Here is a 14,968-nt window from a genome sequence, read left to right as displayed (position 1 = left end):
GTCACTTCACCTTCTGGATTGCTTGTCTCAGCCTCCCGTTGCACACGGTTCAAGCGAAGGCGTTCTCGGTGTTTGACATGAAGCTCATACCCATCGAAGCTTCTACGAGCATGTCCAGTAGATTTTATATATTGCAAATCTAGCTCTGCAGGGACTTGCTCTCAGTCTGTAGTTTGAAGCATTTACTTGTATTGAGCCGAACGGCATTATGAATTTCCTAGTCTCATGGATCAAGTCCACGAGCTCAAGAGATTCGTAGCGTGTATTCGAATCTCGAGGAAAGCATTAAGCATAAGAGGATTCTTCCGGGTGCGGAGGAAAGAAGGAGATTACCATCGGTGTATTGGTGTATTGGTGTATTAAATAAATCACGCGCTGGAACAACCAAATCAATACCGTCTCATCACACCTAATATCCTGATGACCAGCGCTTTTGAGAAGAATTTGGAACAGCGCGGCCACAGATAGAATGGAAAGCTCCAAACCTTTGACCACGTTCTTCTTCGATAAAGCTCCAGCGGTGGAGCTAAGCTGAAGAGCCGTGATTTCACCATACCAGTTATTTAATGTCATTAATACCGCCTCGATACACCGGTAATCTAGATTAGGGCTTTGCTAAACTATGATGCCTCGGTCCTCGGCATCGCCAGACTCTTGGCATTAAGGTCGAGATCACCACTTACGATCTTTTTGTTCTCATACCTCCAATCCCTTCTTATACGCAGTTCACAAGACACAAAAGAAAATCAGGATCATATAGTTTCTATGGCACCTCCGGTACGTATTTTCCGAGTCCATCCTCTTCTGGACCAGATCTTGAGCTTTGAGACATGTCTGGAGAGTGTATACTCTGTAGACTTGTTTCAAAGCTCAACATACCCTCTCAGATAGGCAATACTGACTCCGAAACTACAACCTAGTGGGTGAAGAAGCTCACACCTTCTGGCCCTCAGGGTTCAGAGCTCCTCGAGCAGGAGCGAGCTCAGTCCAATGTCCCCGTGAAGAAATTATCGGAATTCCTGTTTTCTAAAGAAGTGCTCGCAAGGCAGGAAAGAGTTTTGGATATTCTCAAGACGGAGAAAGTGTTCAACAAGTCCCTAAATTACTTCGATGGCAGAGAGGCAAGATTCCAAACTGCTCTTGCTCGAGCGAAGCGGATGCGCCAACTTGCTGTTCAGCACCGCTGGTCTCAGGACGAGTACATGATGGCATCAGAATTGATCAGCGAGCCAGGTCCATATGGTTTGCATGCCAGCATGTTCCTGGTTCGTCTACACCCTTACGTTTTGTTGTATTACCATCGTATCCTAATTATTTCCACAAGATCACGCTTCGAGACCAAGGAACTCCTGAACAGCATGAGTTATTCCTCAAAAGGGCCGAGGAATATGAATTCATCGGATGCTATGCACAGACCGAATTGGGTCATGGTTCAAATGTGCGAGGCTTGGAGACCACTGCAACCTGGAATTCTGACGACAAAACCTTTACCCTACATTCGCCTCACCTGACAGCTTCAAAATGGTGGATTGGATCAATGGGGCGAACAGCCAACCATGCGGTCGTCATGGCGCAATTGATTATCGATGGCAAGCCCTACGGACCACATCCATTCGTCGTTCAGATAAGAGACATGAAAACACATGAGCCATTGGAGAACATACACGTTGGTGACATTGGGCCTAAATTCGGATACAATACGATGGACAATGGCTTTCTGTTGTTGAACAATGTCAAAGTCCCGCATGCTCACATGCTCGCGAAATTCTCAAGCGTGGACCCCAAGACAAACAAATACGTGAAACCTGCATCAGCTTCCCTAGTCTACGGCACCTTGGTAAGTTATTTTTGCCAGCTTCTCCTGATTCGTACTATGTTTTGAGTTACAGAACTTATCGCAGTAGTAAAAATCTTCCGGGACCTGTTTCACGGCTCAGATTTGGTCCCAGAAGAGATCTGCTGACCCCAAAACTACGTAGACTTGGGTTCGAAGCACTATAGTACTCCAATCCGGTGGAGTACTTGCTCGTGGAGTCACGATAGCAACCAGATATGCGGCTGTCAGACGGCAATTCCAGGACCGAGATGCTAAAGAGTCTGATATTGGCGAAAACCAAGTACTCAACTACACAATGGTCCAGGTTCGACTTCTACCCCTTCTTGCTGCCACGTTCGCATTGCATTTTACTGGTCGTGGAATGATGGCTCTCTACCAAGAAAACCAGAAGAAAATGGCCGGCGATGTAGGGAAGGTGTCGCATACTGGTCGAGGGCCTAGTCCCGAAGAATTGTTCCCTTCTACGGACTTGCTTGCAGATCTACATGCAACGTCATGCGGCTTGAAAGCCTTAGCAAGTACAACAGCGGCTGAGGGTCTCGAAGTCTGCAGAAGAGCCTGTGGGGGCCACGGCTATTCCAGCTTTAGTGGTATAGGTACATGGTATGCTGATTATCTCCCAACGACGACATGGGAGGGAGACAACTATATGTTGACGCAACAAGTGGCGAGGTATCTGTTAAAATCGGCACGTTCTGTCCTCAAAGGCGCGAACCCGTCAGAGAACGATACTACTCAGATATTGCGCACGTTCCTATCGAGACGCGACCTGGGCGCTGCATTCGATATTCTTGGACAGGACGAAGACATCGTTGCAGCCTTCGCTTGGCGAACTTCATTTCTCACCTTCGAAGCGCTCAAGCACCGCGATGAAGAGAAAAACAGCTGGAATAGCTTGCTCGTCGACTTTTGGCGTCTCAGTACGGCTCACTCACAATACTTGATCGTCAGAAATTTCCATGAGGCGTTGCAGTCCGAGTCTATGGTGTCTGAGCTGGGCCTTGAGACAACTGCCCTTATGCAGAAGCTCTTCCGTCTTTACGCTTTACACACTCTAGAGCGAGAGGCTTCAGAGTTCTTCTCCTCAGGCGCCGTTACAGTAAGACAGATTCAGCTGGCAAGAACGAAGACAGTCATGAAACTGCTTGAAGAGATCAGACCGCATGCTATACGGCTCGTAGACGCATGGCATTTTCCGGATTGGGTTCTCGACAGCAGTTTAGGGAGGTACGATGGGAAGGTCTACGAGGATCTGTTTGAGAGAGCGAGCGAAATGAATCCTTTGAATGCTTTGACGATTGATCCGTACCCAAATAGTGAGGTTCTGATTAAGAAGGACGAGAGAGAAAAGTTCAGGAGTAAGCTTTGACGGGACCAATGGTCATGATGTACAACTATGGATCAGCAGGAAAGATTAATGTACATACATACCTTGATGCTATATCAACGCCATAAATTCGAGACACGACGATATAGCCTTCTCTTGAAATCTTCTTGAGATATATGACATATAAAGAATGAGGTTTAAGTAGAGGCGTTGTACTCCAATGTTACCTTCCCTTTTGAGGGAATCAAAGCCTAGCGTGATCCCCGCTTCTTCATACGAACACCAAGCTCATCCTACCATCAACAAACCCTCTTCTTCCGCAAACTCTGATGGTACTTTACCCCTCACCTTGTCGTTGCAGCTCAACTGTAGTCAATACCATGACTGCGGAGACATGGATCGAATGAAGCGGGCATTATCTCTTTCTGTAAGGTCTTCCCTGAAAGACTCCACACACATGACCCAACATATGTACTGGAGGGCCTCGATCATCATATTCACCATGTTCATTTGCCCTAGCACTCTTGGCAACTATTTGCTACGATGCCGAGCATGTATAGAAAGGGCGCTCTTCCTTTGTCCCTCTTGGTGCCACCTTCTTGCCCAGTTGATGATGCCATGTATGCATGCTGGCTTCCCTATATAACGCTCAACAACAGCGAGAAATAACCTAAGCGTAACCTTTACTTTAAGTCTTCTGTGCTGATAGTCGGACCGTCGATTGTTCTCAAGATGCTGTCGCTCCCTCTCTTCATCCATTTCGCTGCAGCGGCAAACCTCATTGCCCAAATTCCTCTCGTCGACTCCTTTCCCTTTGACCATAATGAAGAACGCGCCACCGCTTCCCTGGCGAACTTCATCGCCTCCGAGGGTCCAATTGCCCTACAAGGGGTTCTCAGTAACATTGGATCTGGGGGCGCATTGGCTCCTGGGGTAAAATCAGGCTTGGTTGTAGCAAGTCCTTCAAAGGCGAATCCGGACTGTCAGTGTGTTTCATCAATGAATCAGCAACCCTCATGCCCTTCTCCTGTCTTAAGCTCTCTTGTCCATGTTTGAATGAGATTACATACCATTAAAGAAAGAATTCAGCCCTCGGTACACTTTCTTATGGACCGCTCCAACCCTTGACACGCTGTTGCTCTATGAAACCTTCTTCTAACACGAGATACTTTTCTTGGCTATGTCCCTTTGATATAAGGCAAAAGACTTATAGGACCTTTAGATTTTTACACTTGGACAAGGGATTCTGCGTTGACATACAAGGCCTTGGTCGATGCGTTCATTGCCGGCAATTCTAGCTTGCAATTAGAAATCGAAAATTACATCTACGCTCAAGCTCAGCTTCAAGCGGTCTCGAACCCTTCAGGTGACCTGTCCAATGGTGCTGGGCTCGGTGAGCCCAAATTCGAAGTGTAAGCAACCTGCCCAGCCCTTATTTCCTAGTCCATACTCTGACTCCTTGCAGAGATGGTACTGCATTCACAGGAGCTTGGGGTCGGCCTCAACGTGATAGCTCAGCACTGCGAGCCACAACACTCATAGCTTATTCGAGATGGCTGATTGCGAATGGGGGCACTTCCACTGTAACCTCAACGATTTGGCCAATCATCTCCAATGATCTTAATTACGTCGCCCAGTACTGGAATCAGACCACTTTTGACCTCTGGGAAGAAACCGACGGTCTGTATATTTGTCTCCCTACCCTAGACCACTTTACCATTTGCGAGACATGTTGAGGGGGGAGAGCTGTATCCCTTCGTGCTGTCTCATTCATGGCTCGGGGGTCTTGCCTGGAAGGAGGAATGCTGACTCCGAAGTCTTTACAGGCTCGTCTTTCTTCACCACAGTAGTCCAACATCGCGCCCTGGTTGAGGGAAACACCCTCGCAGGACAAATCGGTCAGACATGTAACGGCTGCATCCTCCAAGCTCCTCAAATTCTTTGCTTTTTGCAAAGCTATTGGAATGGCCAATATGTCCTTGCGAACATCAACGAGGACAATGGCAGAAGTTCCAAGGATGTCAACACGATCTTGGGCTCTATCCATACATTTGATCCGTCTGCTGCTTGCGATGACAGCACCTTTCAGCCTTGCTCCGAGCGGGCTTTGGCCAATCATAAAGTCACAACGGACTCCTTCAGGAGTGTCTTTGCCATCAATTCTGGTATTGCTGAGGGTTCGGCCGTTGCAGTTGGCCGGTACCCCGAGGACATCTACCAAGGGGGTAACCCCTGGTACGTCTCTTAGAAGTAGAAATGATGCTTGAATGTTGAAATTGAGATAACATGCTTCCAGGTACCTCGCCACACTGGCAGCCGCAGAACAGCTCTACGACGCCCTTTACCAGTGGAACAAGACCGGATCTCTCAGCGTTACCGCAATCAATCAAGCTTTCTTCAAAGACTTCCTGCCTTCCGTGGCAATAGGCACCTTTGCCTCCTCCTCACCAACTTTCACGACTTTGACGACGGCCATCAAGACCTATGCGGACGGATATGTGGGCATTATCGAAACGTATACACCATCCAACGGAAGTCTAGCAGAGCAGTTCTCACGCAGTAACGGCTCCCCTCTGTCAGCGGTCGACTTGACATGGAGCTACGCCTCCTTCCTCACAGCCGTAGCCCGTCGCTCAGGCCAGATGCCTGCGTCATGGGGCGAGCCAATCGCCAATACCGTCCCATCCACCTGCTCCGCTACCTCAGCGCAAGGTACCTATAGTACCCCCACCGCTACTGCACCCTTACCACCATGTACCACCGTCTCATCTGTAGCTATAACCTTCAACGTCGCCGAGAATACAACATTCGGCGAGACGATTCTTCTTGCTGGCTCGATCTCCCAGCTCGGTAGCTGGAACACGGCAAACGCGGTTTCACTCTCTGCGACTGATTACCAGATTGAGTATCCGAGATGGTTCGTTACTGTGTCTTTGCCGGCGGGGACGACGTTTCAGTATAAATTTGTTAAGGAGGAAAGCAGCGGGAGTAGTACGTATGAGGTACGTGCATTCGGAGTCCGTACTGGTTTTTTCGGCTCCAATTCTTAGCCTTGAGACATGTCTCGGGAATCAATACTCTGAAGATATATCCCAAGACTCGAAACCCCTTCTTGAAAGAAAAAAGGCTGACTCCGAGATCATTACCAGGATGGGCCGAATAGGAGCTTTACGGTTCCGACGGGGTGTGCGGCGGCGGTAGAAGTGCATGACGTTTGGCAGTAGCATCAAGAAAAGGAAGGGCAAGGCTATGGCTTTGATGGGAGGAAGTGTAATAATACCGGCGGAGTATTCCCTTGTCGGTCTTCTTGAGGGTCTGGAGAAACTGTGGTTGTATTCCTACACGATTCTTAAGAACCTTGGGGGGTATCAATAAATAAAAGACTTGACATTCTGTGTCACCCAGTACATGAACGGTCGCATTCCTCGCTATGCAAAACAGAAGACCACCCGCGATTCCCAAGTCAGTACTCTTCAAACTTATGACACGATCAATGCTACCAGACCAAGGACCCCAATAGCCATCCAGCTCCTCACATCTGCTCTTTCTGCACCATTATCCTTTGCGACCTTGGCAGTTCCAGTCGCGCCACCCTGCACGACAACTCCTGTAGCCGTACAACTCGTCCCACAAGCATAGCCGCTAGGACAACACCCACCACCTTGCCCGCCCGCGCAGGAGAACCACCCCTGGGCACATCCACTGGCTCCTAACCCCACCGCTGCTCCACCAGTGCCGCTGGGCACTGCTACTGTGACGCCGTCACTATTCACAGCAAGTGTTGAGGAAGGGAGTGGGCACGAGGTTAGGCTGCAGTCTCGACCGACTTGGCAACAGCCGGCGTGATAGTAGGCGCTGCATTGAAAATAACCTGTTGGACATTGGGAAGTCGTGACCGTCACGGCGGAGGCTGTTGTCGTCGTGGTAGGATCGGCAGATGAGGTTGGACGGATTGCTGCGGCAGGGGAGCTAGTAGACTGCGTCGTGGAGATAGAGGACGAATGAGAGGGAGAAGCGGTCACGGTTGAGGTGGTCGAGGTTGTAGCCGTAGAGGTGGACGTGGACGTTAGAGGGACGGCGGGAATGAGATCAGGCGTGGTTGAGGAGCTGGACGTAGAGGATATAGAAGAGCTTGCGGGAGACTCGGTTACAGTAGGCTCGATTGTTGAGGTCAATGTAGTGCCAACAACGCCTTTGCGAGTCGATGGTTAGTATCATGCAGGATCTGGGGGGAGCGAATGGTCAACTTACAACCAACACCATCGCAAACGCTACCTGGGATGCAACACCCACCCCCTAAGCTGTCGGGACAGACGGAATCTTCTTCGGGGCAACCCGACACCTCCTCTCCGCAGACTTCTCCAGGATTACAGCAGCCCACGTCTCCCAGTCCTGAGTCCGTTGTGAGCTGACAAACTAGGCCCGCTGCACAACAGCTATACGGGCGATTAATCGAGGAACAGTCAGAAGTACCGCCAGGACAAGCAAAAGCGCGAGTATCGAGGGCGAAGATAGCCCTAGGGGATCGAAGCAGACGGCTAAAGAGAGGCCGGGAGTTGAGTTGGTGACTGGTATGGAGAGAGAAGGGAGCTTGCAGTGGTTGTGGTACGGATGCGTTGACCCAATCCTTGACGGTTGGTTCATCTTCCAGAGGTCCCAAAGAGCGTGGTATAGGTCTCCTTCTTTCCAGCGCAAGCTTCGACTCGCTGTCGGTCTCTGCTTCGAATTGCCAGTACTCAGCAAAGAACATTTCTCCCTGGTCGCCACTCATTTTGCGCACCGCAATCGGGACCCGAGTCGCGTGAGGTGTGATTGCGATTCCATCTCTTCTTTTCAAAGATTCATGCCCAGAATTGGTCGTCAAGAAAGGTCGAAGGCCAAATGGCCAAGGGTTATCGAGGGCTTGTGTGACGGTCGGAGCTGTAGCGATAAATAAAAGCAACGAAGCTGGAACAAGCTGAAGGGCAGCTAGAGGAAGCATTTGCGCTCGTATGGTTCTAATTGTATGGGGGACAGTAGCGTTTGGCCGCTGGTAGGGGAGAAAGACGGATGCACCAGCGATTTGATTCTGGCGAGACGCTGTAAAGTTGAATGCAGTCAGTCTATGGGGTCAATACGTGTACATCCACTCTGCTGTTCAAATGGTTCAGATGAACAGAGATGATTCCGTATGCAGATGAATCAGAAGGAAAATGGTTCATGATGAAAAACATCAGCAGTGTTTTTAATCAATTGTCAATATCAAGTTTCTGTTTGGATAAAAAGCGGCTGGTAGATAGTTGCAGGCTGGGAAGATCTTATCGCCGACATCCCCGTGGATCATAAGTCATACTTTAGGGCTGACAATCTCGCCCTAAAGCTATGCTCTTTTCGGCAATATTGAAACATTGACAGTCAGTTCGCAGAACCATGACCTTCCCTACCCCAATGGAAAGCTACCAGTAACTCTGTGATCTTTTCGTTGGACTATCTTTCCGTGTTGTGATTTCATTCAGATTCGGCATACTCGATGTACCGTGAAAAGCCTTGGGCGTGCTGTCTCTGCAATCACTGAAATGTTCTTCCTTCGCATTTGCGCCAGCTTTCCACACAGTCGGAAGGAGCATCCACTCCCATACAAGCCTTAGCCTTATTGAAATATACTGGGCTTTCCATCCGTCTTGCGTACAAAACATCCGAAAAAGCATCCTCTCAAACCTGCACAATGGCTGGGCCCCCTTATCCCTCTGCATCGACCTTCGTCCCCAACTAATGCAGATTACTCTCCTGCTGCTTCTCGTGGCGCCTCTAGCAGGCCTCGCGGCGCCAATCGAGAAGCCATCCTCTCCTTACCACATTGTCAATGCCGAAGCCGTTCCTAACGAATTATCAGCCACCTGTTATCGCCGCTGGCGGCATCATGGTCATCTCACTTTTCGTCTTGCTCGTGTGCAGCCTTGCAGTGGACGGACTGACCAGAAAGATTCCTCCGCAAGCACGAATGTGCATACCAAATTTCTTCACAACAAACGTGCCATTCCGTGGGTCGGATGAGGTCAAATCCGATGCGGTTCTCACACTGTGTGGCCACAAGCAAAACCACTGTGCGACATTTGGCCATACAGTAGGAATTCGAGGATTTTGCTTCGTCCATTGCTTCTGACTGATGGTTTCTTACAGGAGACATGCTGCCCGCCAGACACGACCTGTCGCGGCTCATCGCAAACATCCTCTCACGTCTTCTGCTGTCCTAATGCCTTCTCTTGCTCTGAGAACATGGATCAACGCCCTATGCACATGCTCGAAGGTCCCGCCTCTGTTGGCGGTGGCTGTTGCGCCACTGTCTTGCGCTGTGCATCTGACCTGTGCTTCGAATATCACTATAAGACTTCGGCGGTGTTCCAACCCTTTCCCATTCACAACAGTACATCCTCCGATTCCCAAGGCTTCTATGATGGCGTCAGCCTGGCCACTATGGGCACTTTGCAAAAGTCTTTTCCACCCAGCAGCCTCTCTGATGATAGAACCGTACCAACATATGCATTGCAGAATTGCCAGCCAGAGGACATTGGTCAGAAGGGTCAGGACTTGCCAATCAGCGACAAAATTCTTGGAATCCCCACGGCCTGGAGAGCGAAGATTAGCGAAATCGCCATGAAAAGTCAGGCTGAAGAGAACTGGGATGGCAAGAGTGGGAAAAGAAGATTGCGCAGACTTGGATGCGTCGTTATGGGATTGTCAGTGATCACCGTGGTCATGTTCGTGTTTTAGAGACTTCAAAGACAGTCGCTACGCTAGGAGTGACGGTAGAACAAGAACGAAGAAGAATGAAGAAGACTGATCAAACGAGCAAAAAAGTGTGTAATTAGTCAAGCTGCCGAACCACTGTTCTGCTTCCTGAACGAGACTTTTTCCACGCCAACAGTCTCCACACCGCTTGGATCAGTCTTCAGCTGATATACATAGAGCACCAGGACATCACCTTGCACCTAGATATTGTCAGCTCTCCTTTCTCCACAGAAACCCAATCCATCGCGACTCACATCCATCAAACAAAAGCTCGGCACGGGCTCTTCCCCTTCTGCCCACCACCCTGTCCCCAGCGCCCCCGTTGCACTTCCCGGATTCACAAAGAACTTTCCTTCAAGCTCATACGCCTCAAATTTGTGTGTGCCTCCCCATAGTAGAACATCGACATCCATATGTCGTGCTGCAATCAACAAGCTATCTGCATCACCCGGCGGTATTATCGTGTGCCCATGCGTGAAGCCAATACGTAGGGAGCCATGTGTCACAACTTTTGAAAGAGCAAGGTTGGGTGCTTCGACGTCAAAGTCACCCTTGACGATCTGTAGATCTGGGGCTATGCCCCGAAGGAAATCGTAGGTTTCTTTGTCGGTGAGATTGCCCAGGCAGAGGATTTGGCCAATTTTGTTTGGTGCAAGGAGCTTTTTGAACTGGCGAAGCGGAGATTAGTAGGGAGACGAGGAGAGCGAGTAGTACAAGGGCGTACTTTGGCCGGGATGTCCTGTAAAAAGATCAGCCCATGGATACTTGCGGGCGAGACTTTAAGATGTGTTTCCGTACTGGGGCTCGGTCTGGTATGAAAAGGTCACCGAGGACCAGTACCAGTCTGGAGGTCATTGTAGCTTTGTAGCTCTATCATTGGCTCTTTGAAGGTCGAGATATCGTTACGTCCGAGGAGGAGGCTGCTTGCTGACTTCAACGCGACCTCATGCCGACTTCGGATGGTAGGTGTCCTCAAATTGATAGCATTACTTGTGGAGTCTGCTTCAACAAATACAAATGGGCGTGTTGAGCTGCAGTGTTGATACAGGTACATGAATAACATCCAACATCCCTGCCGAAAATCTTTCTGCGGGGAATCCAGACCTCGATGTGCCTGTCGTCACGGAACAAAAATCTTCAATGTCTGTTCTCCCCAATTCTGTACGAATTACTACATCAAAATCTTCTCGAATCAGACCCTCTCATTCGAGTCATTCAGCACTGAGCAGACGTCATCCTGGCCGCAAGATTCCCCACTCTCCTCTGCCGACGACCCCTCCATTCTTTAGCTCTGGCTTCTCCACGCGCAAGACTCTCGATAATATCGAGGCACCTTGAGCAAAGGCCCCTTCTAGAGATCAATACTCCATTTTCGACCGAGAGACAAGCAGGCAAGCAAGACGACCTTGAGTATACACCGATCCGGAGAGACCCACCAAAATCCGCTTCACCAGAAGATCGAAGAATCAACATGTCAAATCAAGCAGAACATCCTGCTCTGTTGATTCCAGGGCCAATTGAATTTGATGATGCTGTGCTTTCATCTATGGGACACTTCAGGTCCGCCAGATGTCCCATTGTAGCGACGGCCCTATACTGAAGCTCCGCAGCCAGTCCCATGTCGGGCCCCCCTTCGTCGCCACCTTCGGCGAAACTCTTACAATGCTTCGAAAGCTCCTCCAGACATCAAACCCGGCTTCTCAGCCTTTCGTCATATCCGGCAGTGGAACACTTGGTTGGGACCTAGTCGCAGCAAATCTAATAGAAAGAGGTGAAGACGCGCTTGTTCTGCACACAGGGTATTTCGCGGACTCTTTCGCTGAATGCTTCGAGACATATGGCGTCAAAGCAACACAGCTGAAAGCGCCAATTGGAGACCGACCACAGCTACCAGAAATCGAGAAGGCGTTGAAGGAGAAGCACTATAAGTTAATATCCGTTACGCATGTCGATACCTCTACAGGCGTTCTAAGCGAGATCAAGGCGCTCTCAGAGCTAGTACACCGAGTCAGTCCCGAGACCTTGGTGGTTGTTGATGGCGTATGCAGCGTTGGATGTGAGGAAATCTGTTTCGATGAATGGGGCATTGATGCTGTTTTGACCGCAAGCCAGAAAGCCATTGGCTGCCCGCCTGGTCTTTCGATATTGATGTGCTCTGAGCGTGCTATGGAGACGTTCAGAAATAGGAAAACTCCACCGTCGTCTTACTTCGCTTCTTTCAAGAATTGGCTGCCGAGTACATATCCCTCACATGATCCCAAAAGATTCATCTCAAGCTAACACGGTTGAAGTCATGCAAAACTACGAAGCAAAAAAGGCCTCTTACTTCGCAACTCCGCCAACTCAACTCATCAACGCTCTCCACACCACTCTAACGCAAATTCTATCGCGTCCACTTTCCGAACGTTTCGCTGTCCACCGTGAAGCATCACAGCGAATCAAATCAACCGTGACATCTTATGGACTGAAACAGCTAGCCACAAAACCCGAGAATCAAGCGAATGGAATGACAGCCATCTATCTACCAGAAGGCGTCAAAGCAGCTGACATTTTGCCCAATATTCTCAAGAAAGGAGTAATTTTCGCAGGAGGTCTGCATAAAGAAATTGCGGCCAAGTACATACGATTTGGCCATATGGGTGTCAGTGTCACAGACCCGAAGAGAGACGACATCGAGCGAGCATTGAAAGCTCTCAAGGAAGGTCTCGGTGACGCTGGCGTCAAGGTTTAGGATGTGGAGATTGTGATGGTTGTGTACGGGCATAGCGGCATCAAAAGCAATTTATGGGAACAGGATACATGACTAGAACTTGTCGAATCTACGTAAATTATCCCGTTAGATCAAATCAGTCTCTCCGTTTTCTTCGCAAACTTCTGGTTTCCCTAGGGCATGGTTACAGTTTCGTGAACTTCCAGCTCGATATGAGTCTAAGAGGGGTTTAGTGCAATCTCGATTTGACCCTGTGCCATCAACGCCTGCTCCATCTGTTTTCTGTAAGGAGTTTCTGTAAGGCATCACTCAACGACGGTAAATCTAGGATAATAAGTCTCGCTTTGGTAGAAATGTCGTTAGCAACGCATATACGGCAAACCCAAATATCGAACTGTCTGATATGGTGGTCCGCAACGGAGCGCATGCCCCTCTGATTGAGGGCGACGAGCATGGATTCTCTGATCATGCTGAGGATGACATTTTCAAAGAAAGCGATATCACTTCACCGAGTGCCTTTATATGGGCGCTTACCTTTGCTGCTGGTATCAGCGGCCTCCTCTTTGGTTACGATACTGGCGTCATTTCCTCAACCCTTGTTTCGATCGGCAAGGATTTGGGGCATCCCCTGACAACTCTCGACAAAGGTTTGATCACCTCCTCTACGAGTCTGGGTGCTCTTATTGCCAGTCCCGTCGCCGGACTACTGGCTGATATGATTGGGCGGAAGCCAATCATCTTGATTGCAGATGTCCTCTTCATCACTGGTGCTTTGAGTCAGGCTGCCATTACCTCAGTATTTGGCATGGTAGTAGGGAGAAGTATCGTCGGCTTTGCCGTTGGGGGAGCAAGCCTCGTGGTCCCGCTGTATATCTCCGAGCTCTCGCCCTCACCTTTCCGGGGAAAGCTGGTCACTCTAAGCATTTTGTTCATTACCGCAGGGCAGGTCGTGGCCTATATCATAGGGTACGCTCTCTCTATGCAGAGGAATGGCTGGAGATGGATGGTAGGCTTAGGAGCTGTGCCCGCGGTGTTGCAGTTCGGACTGATGCTTGTACTACCTGAAAGTCCAAGGTGGTTAGTTAAGGATGGGAGGTCACCGCAAGCTCGCAACGTACTTCGGAAAGTCTATGCCGCTGGGAAAGACCACGCCGTTGAGGAGGTACTGCATGCCATAAAGACAGAGATAGTGGAGGAAGAAGCCACAAATAACAATATGTCTACTTCTGCAATGGGGAACCAACCTCATACATGGCTCACTCGGCCACGGAACAGATTCGCCGAGCTGTTCTGCGTCGGTGGCAACAGAAGAGCGTTGACGATTGCCTGCTTGCTCCAAGGACTGCAGCAGCTATGTGGCTTCGTATGGCGGTCTCGCTACGAATATTGAGACTTTGTAACTGACTTCGTACAGAACTCTTTGATGTACTTTTCGGCAACCATCTTCTCACTCTTAGACTTTGACTCCCCAACTTTGACGTCTTTGTCCATTGCTGTCACCAACTTCGTCTGCACTTTGCTTGCTCTCATAATAATTGACCACGTCGGTCGTCGACGCCTCTTGTTGCTCTCGATACCCGTGATGGTCGTGGGTCTTATTGCAAGTTCAGTCTCATACGAATACCTTGGCCATCCTAGCTGGGTTCACGGCTCTGCCAGCTCAACGCCTGGTGTCGCTCAAAGTCCTTGGGCTGTGGTCATCCTCATTGCAATTACCATATATGTCTGTGGGTACGCAATTGGACTCGGAAACATCGCCTGGCAGCAAAGCGAGCTCTTTCCATTGTCCGTTCGGTCCTTGGGGTGTGGACTTGCAACTGCTACGAATTGGGGTAGTAATTTTGTTGTTGGCCTCACTTTTCTGCCAATGATGGAGTATCTCACGCCGGTCTGGACATTTGCAATATACTCTTTGATTTGCATCGTTGGGTGGGTGTGCTGTTGGGCAATTTATCCAGAGACCAGAGGATTGGGCCTGGAAGATGTGCGAGACCTGTTAAGGGATTCGTATGGCGTCGAAGAGAGCTTGAGGAGGGCTAAACTCAGAGATTTATAAAGAAGGAAAGATTCTATGCAATCGCTTTTGCACTTCTCAGTCGCAAAAGCTAGTTCCTTGAGTTGAAGTGCGACCTGCTTTGGACTGCAAAGCAGGGATGAGTGGGGAGATGATCGCCGCACACCCATTTTCTTTGATTATTCGTCCCAAGTTCTTCTACACACCCCTAGTACCACCTCTCAATCTGGTGGGTATCTTACCCTGCCGGGTGCGCACTATCCGGGTCCACCGCCCGAAAATTCGTCCTTTTGAGACCCAACATACTCTAAA

General features: G+C 49.6%; 8 protein-coding genes across 8 annotated transcripts; 6 read left to right on the top strand and 2 right to left on the bottom strand.

The window, feature by feature from the left end:
* Window positions 1-765: 765 nt before the first annotated feature.
* Window positions 766-1,511, top strand: HO173_011474 (uncharacterized protein; the record flags this gene model as incomplete). The annotated part of the gene is made up of 2 exons (XM_037313354.1): window positions 766-777; window positions 921-1,511. 2 exons carry the CDS (start codon window positions 766-768, stop codon window positions 1,509-1,511), a joined length of 603 nt encoding a protein of 200 aa, XP_037159811.1.
* A 26-nt stretch (window positions 1,512-1,537) lies between these two features.
* HO173_011473 (uncharacterized protein) lies at window positions 1,538-3,206 on the top strand (the record flags this gene model as incomplete). Its single annotated transcript, XM_037313353.1, has 2 exons — window positions 1,538-1,837; window positions 1,980-3,206. 2 exons carry the CDS (start codon window positions 1,538-1,540, stop codon window positions 3,204-3,206), a joined length of 1,527 nt encoding a protein of 508 aa, XP_037159810.1.
* A 690-nt stretch (window positions 3,207-3,896) lies between these two features.
* On the top strand, window positions 3,897-6,388 carry HO173_011472 (uncharacterized protein; the record flags this gene model as incomplete). The annotated part of the gene is made up of 6 exons (XM_037313352.1): window positions 3,897-4,146; window positions 4,387-4,576; window positions 4,630-4,844; window positions 4,991-5,399; window positions 5,461-6,166; window positions 6,314-6,388. 6 exons carry the CDS (start codon window positions 3,897-3,899, stop codon window positions 6,386-6,388), a joined length of 1,845 nt encoding a protein of 614 aa, XP_037159809.1.
* Window positions 6,389-6,643: 255 nt separating this feature from the next.
* On the bottom strand, window positions 6,644-8,145 carry HO173_011471 (uncharacterized protein; the record flags this gene model as incomplete). The annotated part of the gene is made up of 2 exons (XM_037313351.1): window positions 6,644-7,356; window positions 7,416-8,145. 2 exons carry the CDS (start codon window positions 8,143-8,145, stop codon window positions 6,644-6,646), a joined length of 1,443 nt encoding a protein of 480 aa, XP_037159808.1.
* An 861-nt stretch (window positions 8,146-9,006) lies between these two features.
* Window positions 9,007-9,914, top strand: HO173_011470 (uncharacterized protein; the record flags this gene model as incomplete). The annotated part of the gene is made up of 2 exons (XM_037313350.1): window positions 9,007-9,267; window positions 9,324-9,914. The coding sequence occupies 2 exons, from the start codon at window positions 9,007-9,009 to the stop codon at window positions 9,912-9,914; spliced, it is 852 nt and encodes a 283-aa protein (XP_037159807.1).
* Window positions 9,915-10,012: 98 nt separating this feature from the next.
* On the bottom strand, window positions 10,013-10,787 carry HO173_011469 (uncharacterized protein; the record flags this gene model as incomplete). The annotated part of the gene is made up of 4 exons (XM_037313349.1): window positions 10,013-10,132; window positions 10,187-10,600; window positions 10,657-10,671; window positions 10,731-10,787. The coding sequence occupies 4 exons, from the start codon at window positions 10,785-10,787 to the stop codon at window positions 10,013-10,015; spliced, it is 606 nt and encodes a 201-aa protein (XP_037159806.1).
* Window positions 10,788-11,403: 616 nt separating this feature from the next.
* On the top strand, window positions 11,404-12,663 carry HO173_011468 (uncharacterized protein; the record flags this gene model as incomplete). The annotated part of the gene is made up of 3 exons (XM_037313348.1): window positions 11,404-11,492; window positions 11,543-12,168; window positions 12,224-12,663. 3 exons carry the CDS (start codon window positions 11,404-11,406, stop codon window positions 12,661-12,663), a joined length of 1,155 nt encoding a protein of 384 aa, XP_037159805.1.
* A 382-nt stretch (window positions 12,664-13,045) lies between these two features.
* Window positions 13,046-14,698, top strand: HO173_011467 (uncharacterized protein; the record flags this gene model as incomplete). Its single annotated transcript, XM_037313347.1, has 2 exons — window positions 13,046-14,005; window positions 14,057-14,698. The coding sequence occupies 2 exons, from the start codon at window positions 13,046-13,048 to the stop codon at window positions 14,696-14,698; spliced, it is 1,602 nt and encodes a 533-aa protein (XP_037159804.1).
* Between the last annotated feature and the right edge of the window lie 270 nt (window positions 14,699-14,968).

The sequence above is a fragment of the Letharia columbiana genome, assembly GCF_014066305.1.
Source record: "Letharia columbiana isolate WasteWater2 chromosome Unknown Sc0000062_s0, whole genome shotgun sequence".
In the NCBI taxonomy this organism is placed as follows: Eukaryota; Fungi; Ascomycota; class Lecanoromycetes; order Lecanorales; family Parmeliaceae; genus Letharia; species Letharia columbiana.
This window is presented reverse-complemented; position numbering and strand designations above follow the sequence as displayed.